Below are 18,384 nucleotides of genomic sequence, written 5' to 3' on the forward strand. Positions count from 1 at the left end.
TTCATTTTAGTTACAAACACCTATGTCATTCTGTAAAGTAAATTAAAATCAACTGGATCGTTGTCATGGGTAATTGCAAAAAATTGCAAACAAATAAATAAAAATTATGCATCAATGATCAATCTCGTGTAGGTTTTGTTTTTTTGAAATATAGCCACCTGTAATTATGCACGTGCACGACACCGACCCAGCAGCACTTTAAAAATTCCTCTCCGCGCACACGCCTCTTCTAATCATCCAATCGGAGCGCGCGATGCCGGAAAACGCCTTCGACACGCCACAGAATTTCAGACGTTTCCATCCGCCATTTTGAATGTGGCATGATCATACAAACTTAATTTAAATTTAAAATTTAAACTGTCAAAATTCAATATTAGCAATTTTAGTGCACATAATAAGTGGTGCATGTAATTATGTAGTATAAATAATTAGTGACGTTTTATAAAGATAAAAAAAAACAATGTTACGCGTTCCACCGAGTCAAAGGCATTATGAAACATACCTCACAAAAGATGGAGGATTCGCTGCTCCAGTATTTAACAGCTCTGCTCTGAATATAAAGTGTTACAGAAGACACTGGGTGGGAAATCATCTGATCGAGGCGCTGAAGGTAGTAGATTTTAAATGCATTTTCCAGTATGACTGCAACCGCTGTTTACAACTATGTTTTACATGTGATATACAAATTATGAACGTTATAATTTGGAATCTGTGGATGTGTCTGATATGGGTTGCAATTTCGTTGTGTAATGGTTGTGTAACCATGCAGTAATTCAACAGAAAATAACCTTAATAATGGGAAAATAATAACGGACACATAACTTACAGTAACAACTCACGTTTTGAATGGTAATATAACAGATAGAAGTTGTAATTGTTAAATAAAATTTGACAGTATTCGTCAAATAATAACATAACTCAAAACAAAAGCAAAAAAATATGCATTTAGTGTTTTGTGAAACTTACAAAACGTCGAAAAATGGAAAGTAAAACCACCATACAGGAAGGAATTACCACAGGAAATATCACAAATGAAAGTGACTTAAATTCAGTAAAAATATTGGTAACATTTTATTGTTTTTTCCCAGGTTTGAATACACCATGGCATTGAGAACAGCTTTATCACGCCTGCTGGTGAACTCCCAGAGATGCTCTCTGATCTCTGTGTCAAGGGCCCAGGGCTCTTCAGCACCTGCAGCATACGGTTACATCACTAATTCACCATAATATAACCATAACTTTGAATGGTCATATCAGTTATAAGGGCAAGAAAAGTAGCAAAAACTAATGACCAGTGGCATCGTTTGATGATGTGTACATGCGTTGCATGATCATCAGTATATTTATATTATATATATATATATATATATATATATATATATATATATATATATATATATATATATATATATATATATATATATATATATATATATATATATATAAATATAAAATAAACCCATTTTGCATTGCTTTGGCTTTATACATTAAAACTTGATCAAATGAAAAGATGTTTTTGATTGTGCTAACAACCAAATCTCAAATGATCTTATTTTTCAGAGAGAGAGGAGCAAGTAAAAGCAGCAAAAACACGTAAATATATTATATTATTATCAGATTGTAACATTTGAAGTTGACATCATGTACTGTATTTGAGCTGAAACTAAAAAGCTTTTTGATTTCTAGCTAAGGTGCAGTTTAACTGGCGTGATGCGCTGGATCTGGAAGGACAGCTCACAGAGGAGGAGATCATGATCAGAGACAGTTTCCGCACATACTGCCAGGAGAAGCTCATGCCCCGTATCCTCATGGCCAACAGGAATGAACGTGAGTGGAACAGCTAGTCACATCTGATGCGTTAGAACGGGGGTCAGCAACCTTCATGCATGATTAAAGCGATAGTTTGCCCAAAAATGACATTTCTGTCATTTACTCACCCTCACTTGTGGCTAATGTGGAAGGTATTTTGAAGAATGTGGGTAAAAACAGTTGATGGTAGCCATTGACTTCCGTAGTATTTTGAAATATAATTCGAAATATCCTAAATGATGACGTTTTTGGGTGAACCACCCCTTTAATTCTTACCACAGGTTTTATTTTATTATTTTCATTTTTTTATTAAATTAAATAAAATTGTATTTTCAAAATGGCTAGAACGATTGATGGCCTCTGTTGTATAATATCTTGATAAGAAAAACCCTGAAATTAAAATCTGTGGCTCTGAATTTACAGATTTCCATCGAGAGATTTTAAACGAGATGGGAGAGCTTGGTGTCCTTGGGCCTACGATTCAAGGTAAACTCAGACTTTAAAATGGCTGTCATTGAGACAAAAATCATCCTCGGGAAATTGGAACAAAATGCAAAGCACAGTCTCATTTAACATCATATCTCTTATGAACAGCTTCCAGGTGACTCTGATTCTGTTGTCCCTGACACTGAATGTATAATGCACATTGTCTGATGTTTCTGGACCCTTTGTGTTGAAGGATATGGCTGTGCAGGCACCAGTTATGTGGCATACGGTCTGATCGCCAGGGAGGTGGAGAGAGTGGACAGTGGATATCGTTCAGTTATGAGTGTCCAGTCTTCACTAGTCATGCACCCGATCAACGCATATGGAACAGAAGCACAGAAACAGAAATACCTGCCTAAACTGGGTCAGTGCACTGATCTGCTGTAAGAATATTTACATACCTCAAAGTCCCCATGGAAAATCAGTCATTTTAATATTAATATCAGACTATTTTAATTAGAAATTTGGCACATCCCAATTATTCAGCATTTACAAATGACGAGAAAAAATAATGGAAGCTCATTAAAAATGTCCCCACAGTCATTAATCTCCCCATATTATGTGTCTTTCATTCTTTCCAGCTCGTGGAGAGATGCTGGGCTGTTTTGGACTTACAGAACCAAACCATGGGAGTGATCCTAGTGGCATGGAGACCAAAGCCAAATACAACCCCTCCAGCAGGACATATACCATCAGTGGGGCAAAAACATGGTTAGTGATCCTGAATAGCTCACATAGTTTGGTTTAGTCAAGAGTCTGGCCTTGGACTCTCAGTAATTAATATATAATATCAAACATTCTGTGCTCTTCTGTGCTTCTGTGCTCAAAAACTCTAAAGTTGCACAACACGGTATCGTTTTATGTGAAGGTCAGTTCATTGGACAGTTTCTTATGTAAGCTATATCATCTGAGGGCCCTGTACCTACGTCCATATTTAGATTTTGTAACTTCACTCTCTACGGGGTGTTTGTCCCTGGCTGGTTTAGGAGGACACTGAAATCTGCTGACCATCTGTTTACTTAAGTATACAACATGAATCTGGCTTGACGTCAGAGGTGTTTCTGTCTGAGCAGATTTTACAGTTACATGGAGTCATTTAGCAGATACAGGCACATAGTACCACAGTGTGCACAAAAAAAAAAAAATTAAGCTGAAACAATAAAACTATACTGAAAACGTGAAACGACTGTAATTAATTTTAAGTATAATTTTAAATTGTTCTAATAAAAAAAAAAAAACACATACAGACATTCCGGCCCAGAAAGCACATTTTCAAAGGAGAATAACTGACTGTAGCATTGTTTTTCAGATAAACAAGTATGTTAACTTAGCATGTTCCTTAAATATCTGCAAACATATTATGGTATTTTTATGCTTTAGTAGATTGAAAATCCTACATACAGCACCTTTTAAGTAACATTTTGAAAAAATATAATAAGTATCAAATAAATCATGTTTTTAGTTTGTTTGAAAGTTTTTGTATTTGGGAAAGGCAATATATTTTATTAATATAAAATCAACGTTTGACCAAACCAAAAAACAAATCTGTTGTAACAGATTAGAGTAATTTTTTTTAAACTTTGTCCAATGTATCATTATTTTGGCAAGAACTAAACTGAAATTTATAAAACCCTGCGTTGTACACCTAAATCTTGAACACACAGCACAGATGAGTTATGATAAGCGTTTACACAAACTTTATCTTTTTTCTATGAGCAGGATCACCAACTCCCCATATGCTGACATCTGTGTGGTGTGGGCCAAATGTGAGGATGGCAGAGTGAGAGGATTTATCCTGGAGAGAGGAATGGATGGCCTGAGCACCCCAAAGATAGAGGGCAAGTTCTCCCTCAGGGCCTCGGCCACCGGGATGATCCTAATGGATGAGGTTGAAGTGCCAGAGGGAAACCTGCTGCCCCATGTGTCTGGCCTTGCTGTGAGTATGCATGTCACTGTCATTAATGGTGTGCATACATCACTAGTACTCCGGACAACTGCCTAAAACTCATACCAACCCAGATCACAAACGGAAATATAGTAACATGGTCACTCTTTAGACATTTAATTTAACAGGTTGATTTCTGTAGGGTCCCTTTGGCTGCCTGAATAACGCCCGTTATGGCATCGCGTGGGGCGCTCTGGGTGCTGCAGAATTTTGTTTCCACGCTGCCCGCCAGTACACCCTGGACAGGTGAGCGGTTTAGCATCAGGTTATCAGTTTAACATTTAACATGCATATATTAGTAATAGTTTTTTTTTTTTTAGTGTGTAAGGAAAAAAAACAACATTTTGGGTATTTTAACTAGTCACCAATTGATGACCTTTTTTGCATTTTATTTGAATAGTCCTGAAGTGACAAATTAATAAAAAAATTTCCATGTATGCATGGTAATTAATCTTCCTAATAAAAAAATATTGACAATGACAAGCATGTCATATAGGGCTAGGTGATGTAACAAAATTTGTATCTCAATATTTTTCCAAGTTTCGATGATATTCCATATAGGGTGTCACTGAGATACTATTATAGTTTTTATTCATGTTTTTGAAAAGTTTTCTGTTTTTATTTGAAAGTTTTAGTAATTTTGTTGTGTGTTTTTGTAAAATATATTTTTTTAATGTCTGGATAGTTTTCATTCATTTTTATTTCAGTTTTAGTTATTTTAGTACATCAAGATAAACTAAATGAAAATGAGATGTTGTCTTGGCAAACAATATTTGATTAAGTTAGTTTAATAATAATTATAATAAAATGGTTAATTTTTTGTTTGATTTTATTTCAAGTGTTTTCTGGTTTTATAACAACACTGAAACTATAATGCTCCACTTTTTTTTCTTCCTCCCACCAAAGACTTAATTTGAATGGAGCATTTATTATAAAGTACATACAAATGGGTTACTCCAAAATAAGCACAACAAATAATAATAAAAACAAAGTGACCACTTACTGCTTTTTAGTATATTAACACAAGTCACATTCAAAAATCAAAATGAAATATGAAAAATATACAAGTGTCATTACAGTGAGTACAATACTGAGTACAGTACTATTATTAATGAACTACTTACGATAGGATTAGATTTTGGTTTAGGGTTAGTTGCTTGTAATCATGCATAATTTAAAAAAATACATGTAATATGTGATTTGTTACCTTTAATTTTACTTTGAATTTCATCTACGTGCATGTAACTGATTTTACCATGTAGAGTTCAGTTTGGAGTCCCTCTGGCCAGAAACCAGCTGATACAGAAGAAGATGGCAGATATGCTGACCGATATTACAATCGGCCTGCAGTCCTGTTTACAGCTGGGCAGACTCATTGATCAAAAGAAGTGAGTCATTAACAAAGAGCTTAAATCACCTGTACTCAGTTTTTCTCAGTTTTAGGTATTAGTTTAAGGTGTTTATGAAAAACATTTGGAGGAGTTCAGAGCTCACAGAAGCATTATTATTACAATCAAATGTCCATGAGCCATGTCAGATTAAACCCCATTGAATTTAATACATTTCTCCAAAAGATACACACCAGAGATGATCTCCATGCTGAAGCGGAACTCATGTGGGAAAGCCCTGGACATCGCCAGGCAGGCCAGAGACATGCTGGGAGGAAATGGCATAGCAGACGAATACCACATCATACGTCATGTCATGAACCTAGAGGCTGTCAACACATATGAAGGTATAAGGAGAAGGAAAAAATGTTTGTTTCATTTTACATGAAAACTATAGCCTACATTTGGCCAGCAGAGGTCAGTATAGACTTTATATGCAGTGCACTAAGGCAATGATAATTAATAATTCTAGTTTAAACACTAATCTGAACCATACAAAAAGCTTATAAGACTTTTCTTTCTTTTCACAGGCACTCATGACATCCATGCTTTGATCTTGGGCAGAGCCATCACTGGACTCCAGTCATTTACTGTTGGAAATTAAACCCATTTTTCTCTTGGAATGTGGGTATAATGGACTTTTGCATCTTTTTCTGCAATGAGGGAAATACTTTATCAACATCCATCCATTCATGTCTCTGTATGCTCTCAAATCCTTCGGTTAGTAATGAGTCCAAACTCCCTAAAATCTGCTCGTACAAATCTTCTCTCTAGGGTGATGAATTAAAATGTCAAGTTACAAAGACAGTTGCATTATGAAACAATTAAAGATCATGTGATAAAATTAATTATTGAAAGTCACTGTTTTTTTTAATTATTCATTGGTACAATGATCACTTAGAACCTAATGATGAAAGATGATTCTTAGTGGTTTCAAAATACTGTTAAAAACTGGTTTTTAGTCTAGGATGCCTGGCATTCTGCTTGCACTTTAGATTGACCCGCTGATCATTTTTGTTGTATTTATTGAGTCCTGAAAACAAATCATACATCGGGATCTTGTGAATCTGTGCGTTCATTCTGAATAAAATCTCATTTCTTTGTTTTTGAGTGCTTTATATGCATCTGCGGGTATGTTACTGAACAGTTAAACATTTATAGTTTTTGTAACGATGTACATTTTAATAATGGGTTGGGAAATGTTGCTTTACATCAGACAGTATTTACCAAACAATATTTAATAACCAATAATTCTACATTAGGCTGTAGTATTTACCAAATCGTTAGAAATAAATGTATTTTGACTACCCAGACTCTCAGGCAGCCTAAAAAGCTATATTACCTCTATAACTCTTTTTAATAATCCTGCATTTAGCCTATAGCATTTACTGAAAGAAAGTCACACTGACTGATCTTAAAATATATCAGTGCCTTTGTTTTGTCTGAAGATAATGGGTTTTTTTTTCTAAGCACATTTATAAACCATAAATTAATTATGGTTAATAATAATAATAATTATGGTTATTAATTATTATTATTAATTATTGTACCATCCCAAAAACACAGAAAAACACTTTCACGGACTTTTTCATTAACTGTTCCCATCTGGTGGAATGACCTGCCCAACTCGATCCGAGCAGCCGAATCCTTACCCATCTTCAAGAAACGGCTAAAAGCTCATCTGTTCCATCTTTACTTGACCCTCTAACTCTAGCACTATCTATTCTAATTGTATTTTATCTATGTCTTTTTATTAAAAAATAACAATAATAATTATCTGTACTGCGTTAGGCTAACCAAGACTTGTAATAGCACTTGCACGTTGTTGCTCTTTTGTTGGTTTTGATTGCTTCTTATGTCCTCATTTGTAAGTCGCTTTGGATAAAAGCGTCTGCTAAATGACTAAATAAATAAATAAAAAATTACTTAAATGTCCTACTTGAACTATGGTCTAATCCTGGCTTAGTCTAAGCCCCTACTGTGAAACCGGGCCTATAAGTACTAAAAACTACAACAGCATACTTAAAAATAATGAAAATGACTTGAACACAACAAAATTACTAAAACTTGAACTCAAATTAAATTGAAAAACAGAACATATAAAAAGTAATGCAAAATATTAATTAAAAAGCTCAAATGTTATCTCAATAATACAAAAATAACAATGGTGTTTACCAGATCATTAGAAAACAAATACCAGAATATTAAAAAAATGAGTCTATTCTTCTATGTATCTGGCTGTCTATCTATCATCCATCTAGAGCAGAGTTTCTGGTTGACCTTGCGTGATCCGTGCGCGCGCTTTGATGAGATTTAAGCCATGACGCGTCAAATCCACCAATAGTGTCCCTGTCCGAGAAAAGATCCTGACCGGCTGATGGTGTGAGATCTTCAAACCTCATCACTTACAGCACAGGCCATCTGCCCCTCTGAACTGAAACATGGCTGCTTTTAAAATCTCGTCCTTGAATGAGTACAATGGTTTGTTTTACGGAATTAAACTTTGGAAGTAAAGTTAGGGCTACAAGCTTTTTTTCTTTACTTTTCAAATGACATTATGCACCGAGTCTACTCGCCGACTCGACAAATAGTCGCGGGTTACTTGGGATAAAAAACTACCAGGAGGACAAGCAAGACACCTTTTGTAAGTGGAGTACAGGACAGTTCTTTCTGTGTGAAATTACAGGCAGTGGACAAGAATGAACCCCATGGATATGAACAGTCTGAACGTGTCTGTCTCTGAGGACCAGTACGCGTATCAGTACGCCGTCTATGAGTCTCCGCTGTATAAGGACTACAGACCTCCAGCCAGAGATCTCATCCAGCTTCCCAGAGCCTTGCTATACCTGATGATGGCTGCGGTGGTGGTGGTCGCTGTCGCTTACGCCATTGTGGGACATTTAATTAAAGACCTTGCGCATGACATCTTGGGTAAATATACTGAGAGTTGCATTGAGAAGGTAGTCGATCAGGTTAGCAGGTGCAGCTGGTAAAGTTTTGTGGTCTTGGTGTTACCAGTAGTGTATGGTGATACAGTAGCCACAAAAAGTAGCTGTTCAGTAGGAAGGGTTATATAGTGGGCACGTAAATAATTCAAATAGTAGCTGTTCAATAGGAGGCTAATGGTTATATAGTGGGCACAAAAATAAATTATTTATTTACTTCCCCCAAAACATTAGCCTATATAAATTATAAAATGTGGTTAAAAAATCAGCTAAATGTATTTGGACCACAAAAGCATCAAATGAGTGAAGATTGAGAAAATGATTAGCATATTTTTGCAGATAGGATTTGACTTTATAGTATAATGCAATGAATAATGAATAGCACTTCAAGTGTAGCTTTTGAGAAGTGTATTTTGTTTGTGCAATTTCAGAAGAGATTTAGTATTGTAAAATATATATTTTAGTGTGTGTGTATGTGTATAAGATATGTATACCAAACATATTGTATTGCTGCTATAATAATAATGACAGATTAATAATAAAACAACAACAACAACAACAAAATCTGGACACTTTACAGTGAGAATTTGAAGAAAATGTGTATGTTATGAAAATATCACACTGAAAAAAACTTAATGGTGCTAAAATACAGCTGACGTTTTATTATTTTTTTCAGTTATTTTCCTGTTAATTTGATTTGTACATTTTTTATTTAATTCATTTTTTTCCACTTTTTAAAGAAAATTAAGCTTATTTTAGGACCATTGAAATTTTTGTATTGTGATGTTATTTTCGTGATAACATAGGCACCTTTTCTTCACAGTTTTCATTACCATAATGCAAAAAAAGTGAAAAAATATAGATGATATAAGATGGCTCTTTTTAAAAATCTTTTTAAGCTTATTTAAATTCAAATTTAAATACAAAAATTTTATCATTTTCACTGTAATTCTGTATACTGTATATAAAATACTGTGTTACTGAAATAATCATAAGGACACTGAGATTAATAAAAAACAACAACAAAATCTGGACACTTTACAGTAATGAGAATTTGAGGAAAATGTGTTTGATTGTTATGAAAAATCACACTGAAAAACAAAACTTAATGGTGCTTTAATATGCCTCACTTTTTATAAAAAAAATTCAGTAAAAATGTTTGCTGTTCATCCTTATATTTTCTGTGTGTGTTCAGATTGGGCTTTGGGTCCGGATGAGGAAATCTTAAAGGCCAACAGTGAGGCAGGTGATAACGGTTCCACACACATGCCAGCAGGCCTCACACACTCCCACCCCAACGCCTTCCACGTTTGGGATCAGGACGACGTGGTCATCCCCATCCCTCTAGAGCACAGCCCCCAGAACAGCCCTCTTCTGGCTGTCCTCCCTTTTATTCCTCACTTCTTCCCCTCTCCTGCTTCTCACAGTATGCTCAACAGCCCTGCACTGCCCCAAATACAGCCGGAGGATAACAAGACCCCCAACAAGACACCACAAGAGGCCTACGTCTTTCCTTCACCTAAAATTACAGGATATAATTCCACTTTCTCACACGTGTCATTCTATGAGAGGAGAGATGGGACTGATAAAGTTTGAACCACCCAACAATGGCTCACACTGTAGTCCACGACTTCTCAAAGGAATAGTTCACCCCAAAATGAAAATTGATTCACCCGCAGGACATCCAAGATGTAAATAATTCTGTTTCTTCATCAGAACAAGATTTGGAAAAATTTAGCATTTCATTGCTTGCTCACCAATGGATCCTCTGCAGTGAATGGGTGCCGTCAGAATGAGAGTCCAAGCATCTGATAAAAACATAACAATAATCCACAAGTAATCCACACCAATCCAGTCTATCAATAAACATCTAGTGTAGTGAAAAGTTGCACGTTTGTAAGAAATAAATCTATCAAACCAGCTAAACTATGAGTCCTCCATCCATAATATCGCTTTCTCCAGGGATCTCGTCTGAATCAGGAGAGAAATATACACAGATGAAACATTTATACCATCAAAAACAGTCCAAAACAGTTCTAATCAAATAACGTCAGTGGATTTTGATTTTTTTTTTTTATCAGCTGTTGGGACTCTTGATGGCACCCATTCACTTCAGAGGATCCATTGGTGATCAAGTCATCTACATCTTGTATGGCCTAAGGGTGAGTACATTTTTAGCATTTTGTTTTTTTTATGAACAATTACATTGTTTTAAATTCCTCCCTTTAAATAGGAAAAAATAATAATTTGGAAACTTTTGGCTTCTTTTATCTATGCCCAATGAAGGTGTTGTCGGTATTTACCACAGTACCTTAAACTATGCTATTTGACTGCAAAAGCTGGGCCTCAACCTGTGGAGAATGCGAGGATGACTGGCCTGTCCTCAAAATAAGTGCTGTTGACCCTAAATGACCTCAATAAGCAGAGAGCCATGTAAGTCCAAGCCGCATTACCTGGGCGTGTTTGCCCGGTAATATAGGGACAAAGCGAGAGACTGCACGATCACGTCTGTAGGATTGTGCCAATTCAGGAGCAGCCTTACTCCTGAAGCCAAAATACATCCTCAGAGCAGATTCAGTTCAACGCAGGATAACCAGCATATATATTTTTTGCAGTTTATGGATTTGCATGGAAGTAATATTAAACCTGTGGCTATTTTTGTTGGCCAGTTAAACTGGATTGGATTTAGAGTCTAAAGTTTTATTGTCAAAGTTTATTAACCAGTGGCTGTTTTCTAAAATTAATTGTTATTTTTTTCTCCTATGTATATACTTTATGTGCGTTCGGGCTCCAAAATGAACACTTGCAAACATCAAACAAGTAAAAAAAAGAAGATATTTTAATATATTAATATTTAAAAAAAAAAATTTTTAAGAAAATAAAGAAACATATGGCTTCGTGGCCAATAAAATATTTTCTTAATATCAAGAACATCCATGGAACCTTTCCATTGCACAAAAATTTTGGAATTTAGTTTATTAAAATGTTCTTCACACTAAGGGAAAATTAAATAGTTCTTTAAGAACTGATCACTAAAAGGTTCTTTCTGGAAACCAAAATGGGTTGTTATTATTATATTTATATATTAAACTTTCACTATTCAAGGTGTGGCAAAAAGTTCATTTTGGACCATGTGTGTGTGTGTATGTTCACACACTGTGTGTCGCTTCTATTTCAGTTGTGTTTAAGGTGTTCTGAATGTGATGCTAAGTATTGCACCATTAGAGGATCAGCTTAACTGACTAGCTGATCAAGGACAAGAGTTAAAGAGTTTAGTAAGGATGTTATCAGATTAGACTCCTCTTTTTGCCCTGTGAGTTAAACCTGAGCGAAAACCAGTAACAGATATTGCATATCACACCCTCTCATATTATATATATATATACAGTATATATATTTCTAGTATTTGATTTGATCTATGATATGGTTTCCTCTTGTAGTTTTCAAGTTATTTTATACATATTCATGACCGTTTTCTGTAAACACGCTGGACTTGTTAATCTTTGGACTTAAATAACATCTGAGTGCTGGTGACCTCATCTGTACACCTGTTTAGATAACTGCCGCTGACTGTTATTATTACTAAACCACATTTATGAAACTTACAATCATGTTGATTATGCATTAATATTTCAAATATAATTCCTATTTTATTTTACCATTATTAATCAATCATAAACTTTATTTATGAAACAAAAGATCTGTGCAATTTTTTATTTTTGTCGAGGAATATAATAGAGGAATTAAATGTAACATAAGTGGGGGTTGGCGATAATTATAAAGCAATATAATGGTTTGGGCACTGTAAATAGAACAAATAAACCTATTAGATACCGGTAGTAGTTCACGCTTTAATGCCACAGGCAAGAAATCACACTGCAGGTGGGTAGAGAAGGCTTAGCATTACACTAATACTAGAGATCCACATAAAACTGCAAAGTGTCCTTGTCCTCCACAGTTTAAATCCTTCTATAAGGCAGTAATGGCAGTTTGGTATAACCAAGAACATACATTTTGAAAAGTAGGCCAATATAGACATCATGAATGTTTTAAGAGTCACATGCAGATCTGACATAGATTGGGGAAAAAAATTTAGTTTTACAAAATAATGTAAAAGTAATTTTTTTGGTCTGGATGTATATTGTAGGAGTCGAAACATACCTTACATGCACCAAAACTGTGTTCCTTTCATACCCCTTGCAAGGCTTTACATAAATGTAAAAGCAAAATTAAAAGAAGCCCCCACACTCAGTAAGGAGCTCTGTGGATTTGCTAACCGTTAAATCGGGGATTAGGAAATCATTTAGATTAGACCAGATTGAACTGTGGACAGAGACACAGCATGTGCAGAAAGGATTAGGGCCTGCATCCTGACTGCCAAGGATATTATGTGATGGCTGGGATTCATCAGATTAAATCATGAAGCTTACATTCAAACCATTCTTTAAGCACCGTTACACTGTTTTATATATAAAATCAACATCTGTTAGGGCTAAATTGTTGTTTGCGAAGTTTTGGATTTCAAACATATATGCGCATTATAACAATACAAATGAATATTGCAGATTACAGTTTATTGAATAAAACCAAACTTCCTGTTCAAGTATGGCCATAAATGAAATACAATTAAAAGTGGACATGAAAGTAGAGCATAATATTTGTTAACATTTAATAAAAGGGAAAAGGATTTGTCACGGAATATCATTAATGTGGTCAACATCTGTCCAGCTCTAGTTTTGTCTGGCTCATGCTACATAAACATTGGGTCAGCGATGGTTTCAGAGTGGTTCCAAATACAGTTTTAAGTCAGTTAGGACTGGCAACTGTGGGAGAAATGGGAATCAGGTTGTGTGACAAACTATTACACTCAAAATGCCCCCATTATAGTCCACGGCAGTATTAGTTACCCCATGTTTAAAGCACATCAGAAGGTAACTGGTTTCAGTTTTTAAAGTTCAAGTCCACTGACATTAATGTACTCCAGTTTAGTTTGTTGGACAAATGGCGGATTCAGCATCATGACTGGTCAAACTCCCTGCAAAGAGTCAAATGTTGCAACAAACATCAGACGTCCAGTTGCGAAACACTGAGAAGCAGACTTAACAGACCACAAGAGTAGTTTAAAAGGAGTTCTTTAATAATAATTTTTAACACAGGTTCTCATAGCATACCAAACATTTATTGGTAAAACGATTTAAGTCTAATCTATAAATACTTAAGGATTTAAAGAGTGCATTTTTTCCAATCTTGAGCACATCTCTAAAAGACCTGGGTCAACATCCCAAAGTCACACTAAAACTGGATAAGAATTTCAAACATAGTCATCCACTCTGAAAAGATCGTCGCGCTTTTTAAGAACAGCCCTGTAAAGGGAGGTTCCTCTAGCCTGGATAAAAGTAACGGTCATCTCTTTCTTGTTAACCTCCACATGGGCAAAGCCACCCAAGGTGCTGGCATCACCATTGAAGAACTTGAGGTAGCCTTGAGGAACCTGGTTGCGGTGCCGTACGTCGGGATCCATAAAGTTACCAGCTCCACTGACCACATAACCAATACCAGACTCCTTGATGTACTGAAAAAGGGCAGAGAGGCAACAAGTCAAATACAAAATCAACCCAAACTGAACCTTATCAAAAGGCTTGAAGACCTACTTGTAGATTGTGATCATGGCCACACAGGTAAGCAGTAGCCTTGTACTTCTTAAGCAGTGGTCTCAAATTCTTCAGCAGACAGTCGGTTGGCCCATGCTCTGATATGGACCATACTGGATAATGCCCAGCCACCAGGAGATAATCAGCCTTAGACTTTGCCAAGCGTTGCTGAAGCCATAGCAGCTGTTTGTTGGCCTGAACACCACTTCGAGGAGCTTTGGGCTGCTGGTCAAGGAAGTCATCAGAGTTTCCACACAGCAGCACAGTGTCCAGCATGATGATGGTCAGAGTGCTGTCCGTTCGAGGAATGCGGAAGTTCATCTCATAATAATAGTAGGGGAAGTTCCTTAAAGATGGAAATAAATGTTAAAAACAGGCTATTTGGGAAAAGAACAGAGCATCTGCCAAGTCTACACACCGGGAACAGCTGCACTGACAGAATCACATTGCAAATGAGCTTAAGAACCAGGAAACCAAACTCAATTAGACATGGAGGCCTAGACACATTGGCTTACGTACCATCTCTTTGACTTCTGGCTGTACTCAATTTGAGCAAGGACGTTTCCTGCATGGTCGTGATTGCCAGCAATGACATACCACGGAATATTAAGAGAATCCTGAGTATAGACATCTTCAAACGTGACCTACAAAGAGAATGAGAGGTCCACAGCCTATATTAGGTGAAAGAGACTAGATTAGGGGTGTCCAAACCTGTTCCTAGACTGCCACTGCATCCTGCAGAGTTTAGCTCCAACCCTAATTGACCCATCGATAAGCCCCGTCCCCCTTAGTTACTGTTGCTCCCTCGGACAAACAAACAAAGTTGCTCACTGTCTTACAATGACAGCTGCAGTGTGAAAACCTTGTCCCACAATGTTTTTGCACAGTTTTTGACACCAAATGGGAAATAAATATTCCATGGAGGGATTTATAAAATAAATACTGTGGGTAACTCGAAGCAAGGGTTTACAGATCACAATGCAAGCGGGAGAAGTCTCGAATATTACGGTCGTCATGATCGCAGATGACAACATCCTGAATCACTGTTCATGTATGACAGGGTACGATTAGATTAAAAGTACATTTTACTAGTTTAATATGGAGAGGCACTGAAATGTAGACCTTCGTTTATACGTTTTTGGCCTACACTGTCCAAGACGCGAGAACAGTCCGCTATTTAAGTTTGTACTTTAGCATGGACTCAGTAACTTTAACGTTAGCTAGTTTTAGCAAGAGATACCTTGCTGAAGCACAAGACAACATTAACGTTTTGCTTGAGCGGATTAAAATTGTAACAGTGTATGACAACCAGAAAATGAAAGTTTGTCTTCATTTGTATTGGGGTTGAATACTTAGGGACATTTTGCTCTTTTGTTTGGATTCAGGAAATGTAATAAATGATATTGCCCACCCACTCAGGATACCTGGAATCAGTGTTACAAGTACCCCAGGCACATAATTTTTCCATTTTTGAAACATAAACCCCATAAAACCGATGCAAGCTTTGGATCTTCCAATGTTTCTCTATGGCGCTGAAATCTAAAGATGTCAGAGTTCCGCTCCCCATGCAACTGATACTCGACTGCCATTGGCTAGTCTGCGTTCGAGGGGAGGGGCTTACCAATAAATCAATTAAACACACCTGAGCCAAAGTAATCAATGTCTTTCAGGCAAGCGTGTTGGCGCTGGTTGAAACCAAACGCTGCAGGATTCTGGCCCTCTAGGGAGTGGTTTCATAAAACTAGTTTACCAAATAAGCCAGGCTTATTTCAGTAATTGACTTATTTTCACTTGTTTTGGTTTTCCGAAAGCAAAATTACCATAGCTCAAGCTCAGTCACTGTGGCAACTTATGCTGAGAAACTAACCTGGGGTGCATTTCCCAAAAGCATCGTTAGCTAACTACGGTGGCAAGTCCCACTGAACTCTATTGGTAACGATGTAACTTGCAACCATAGTTACTTTTGGGAAATGGACCCCTGGTCTAGAGCAAACAAACTGTCAGGCTAAGATGGACCAATAGGAACGTGTCGATATTACCAAGGACTCGCCTACAATTAGTTGACTTAGTCCAAAACTAAAGTATACAGAAAATATACCTTAAAATCGGCAACAACCAACTGCATTGTGCCCAAAATGTAGGCTAATGACTTAAAATATGAAAACATTTTAACAGTTGCTACTTGTCTTGTGCATTCAGTTCATCAGAAGTTTAGCCATGCAGCCTTTCCCTCCGATTTTGACTGCTGTACCTTTTATTAGGTTATTAGAGCATTACATTCTAAAATTGCCATTTAAAGCATTAAAGGCACACATGGATAAGCTTTGAACTGAAAAAGGCTCTGAATGAGGAGTCGATTCCCCTTGATGGGATCAATTCCAACCTTTGGAATGGACTCGATTCCCTCCCCTATAGCCCACCCCTGACAACAAAATGGATTTGCATGGCTTTCTAACAATATACCCGTAAACGTGTCAGTTATGCACGGAGGAAAACACAATGTCTCAAATGCATTAAACAGCACAAATATTCGCCGTTTGCCATAGTGGATCGATTTGATCCATGATCGACATTAAGGGTTGCTTAAGAATAAGCGTGAATATCAAATTATCCTTCCTCATTGAACCTGGATCGAATCGGAGAAGTTGCGTGAACTTAGATTGTAGTATGAAACCGCTTTAGTCCCGATTGATTTGTTAGGTTATTTGAAGTCAGGTTTTGGACTTTAATCCTTGCTTTGCTTAACGTCTTTTATGAAACAGCCCCCAGGACCAGGTCTGGACCCTTAGAATAAGACAGCTTACATAAACTCTTCAACACCAATTTGCACTCTCTACACCCAGTACACACCACAACCAAATACTCAACCACTTCTGCAAAGTTGCATTTGACATTTCAGCAGTAGAGCTACTTCATGAGAGGATCCAGGCTCTCATTAACAAACAGCCATTAAAAATAATCAAATGGGTAAAAACCTGCATTTATAAGACTCAAGGGATCTAAATGCCAGAAACCAAACCTGGAATCTAGGGTCATTGACATCAGTGACGCCCTTATAGTAGAAGTTGTCACCAAGTGCTAAAATGAAGTCTGCGCCCATCTGAGAAGCAGTTTTGGCCATCATGCGTGCAGTGGCCTTCTCTATAGGGGTAATATAGGGAGGATATGGCAGACCACCCCAGTCCCCCAAAACCAGGAATCTGATAGATGACTTGTTACCTGATGAAGGCAATCAGAGAGCAGAGATATAAGTACTCAAATGGTAACAAACATCCATCATTAACATTGATGTTTAGAACAACTGATAAGTTTTTCCAGCATCTAACATGGATCAATACCAACTCACTTCCTTTAGTTTCCAGGTCAATGAATGAGGATTGGTAGCAGAGGACCCCAGGAAGAGCAGTTAAAAACACCAGCATTAGTGGTGACGCCATCTGCACAAAAAGACAAAAACAAAACATAAATAGTTAACAACTCACTTCTCTCACAAGCATAAAACCAAAAAGAACTGAAACTACATTGAAGCATCAAATTCAAGCAATCTCACGATACTAAAAGCACCTACACCAGCAGCTTTTGCTCTTTGAGAGTCCTCTCTCTACGCCTCATAATCACCTACAGCATTGGTGCTATCTTTATATCATTCTGATCATCAATAAACCATGCCTTGATTTCAGCAAGAGCTCATTTCTTTTACCCCATTAACCAGCTTGACCAATGGGATGGTACAAACACTGCAGCTGAATTCTGAATAGTGCACTAACATACTACTCTTACTATTTCTGCCATATCTGTACTCTGCTAGTACGCATACACACATATACATACACACAATTTCCCAATGATAGCGATAGTTATTAGTTTTTAAGTGGCAATGGTATAATTCAACAGAAAATGAGGAAGCGTATCAAAAATCCCGATTAAACTATAACTGAGAAACTGTGGTTATTAATCTGTGACATTATAATTATATAGAGCAGAAAAACAAGACTCACAATGAATGAGTGGCTTAGTCCTTAGGATACTTGTGTGAGTGATCCCTCCTCTGGATGCTGTTTCCTCTCATCCACTATATATTAGGTCCCATACAGGGATGGGTGTGTGCATGTGACCAAAGCATGTTCCTATTGACTCGATGACCACAGATGCATGTGACC

At 36.8% G+C, this 18,384-nt stretch overlaps 2 protein-coding genes across 4 annotated transcripts; one reads left to right on the top strand and one right to left on the bottom strand.

Moving 5' to 3' along the window:
* Nucleotides 1-289: 289 nt before the first annotated feature.
* On the top strand, nt 290-6,746 carry LOC306844594 (glutaryl-CoA dehydrogenase, mitochondrial-like). 3 transcript variants are annotated; one of them, XM_079376837.1, is made up of 12 exons: nt 290-610; nt 1,089-1,204; nt 1,561-1,593; nt 1,687-1,827; nt 2,233-2,295; nt 2,489-2,659; nt 2,877-3,006; nt 4,015-4,231; nt 4,383-4,486; nt 5,503-5,628; nt 5,815-5,975; nt 6,159-6,746. In XM_079376837.1, exons 2-12 carry the CDS (start codon nt 1,102-1,104, stop codon nt 6,230-6,232), a joined length of 1,323 nt encoding a protein of 440 aa, XP_079232963.1. In that variant the 5' UTR covers nt 290-610; nt 1,089-1,101; the 3' UTR covers nt 6,233-6,746. The 3 variants fall into 3 exon arrangements, with proteins under 3 accessions (XP_079232963.1, XP_079232965.1, XP_079232964.1); XM_079376839.1 differs by having other exon boundaries at nt 607-849; XM_079376838.1 differs by having other exon boundaries at nt 610-636.
* Nucleotides 6,747-13,127: 6,381 nt separating this feature from the next.
* On the bottom strand, nt 13,128-18,356 carry LOC306844596 (tartrate-resistant acid phosphatase type 5-like). The gene is made up of 6 exons (XM_079376842.1): nt 18,223-18,356; nt 17,571-17,661; nt 17,244-17,443; nt 14,744-14,868; nt 14,225-14,570; nt 13,128-14,145 (listed from the first exon to the last, which is right to left on the bottom strand). Exons 2-6 carry the CDS (start codon nt 17,659-17,661, stop codon nt 13,885-13,887), a joined length of 1,023 nt encoding a protein of 340 aa, XP_079232968.1. The 5' UTR covers nt 18,223-18,356; the 3' UTR covers nt 13,128-13,884.
* Between the last annotated feature and the right edge of the window lie 28 nt (nt 18,357-18,384).

This window comes from Barbus barbus (genome assembly GCF_936440315.1).
Source record: "Barbus barbus genome assembly, chromosome: 25".
Taxonomy (NCBI): Eukaryota; Metazoa; Chordata; class Actinopteri; order Cypriniformes; family Cyprinidae; genus Barbus; species Barbus barbus.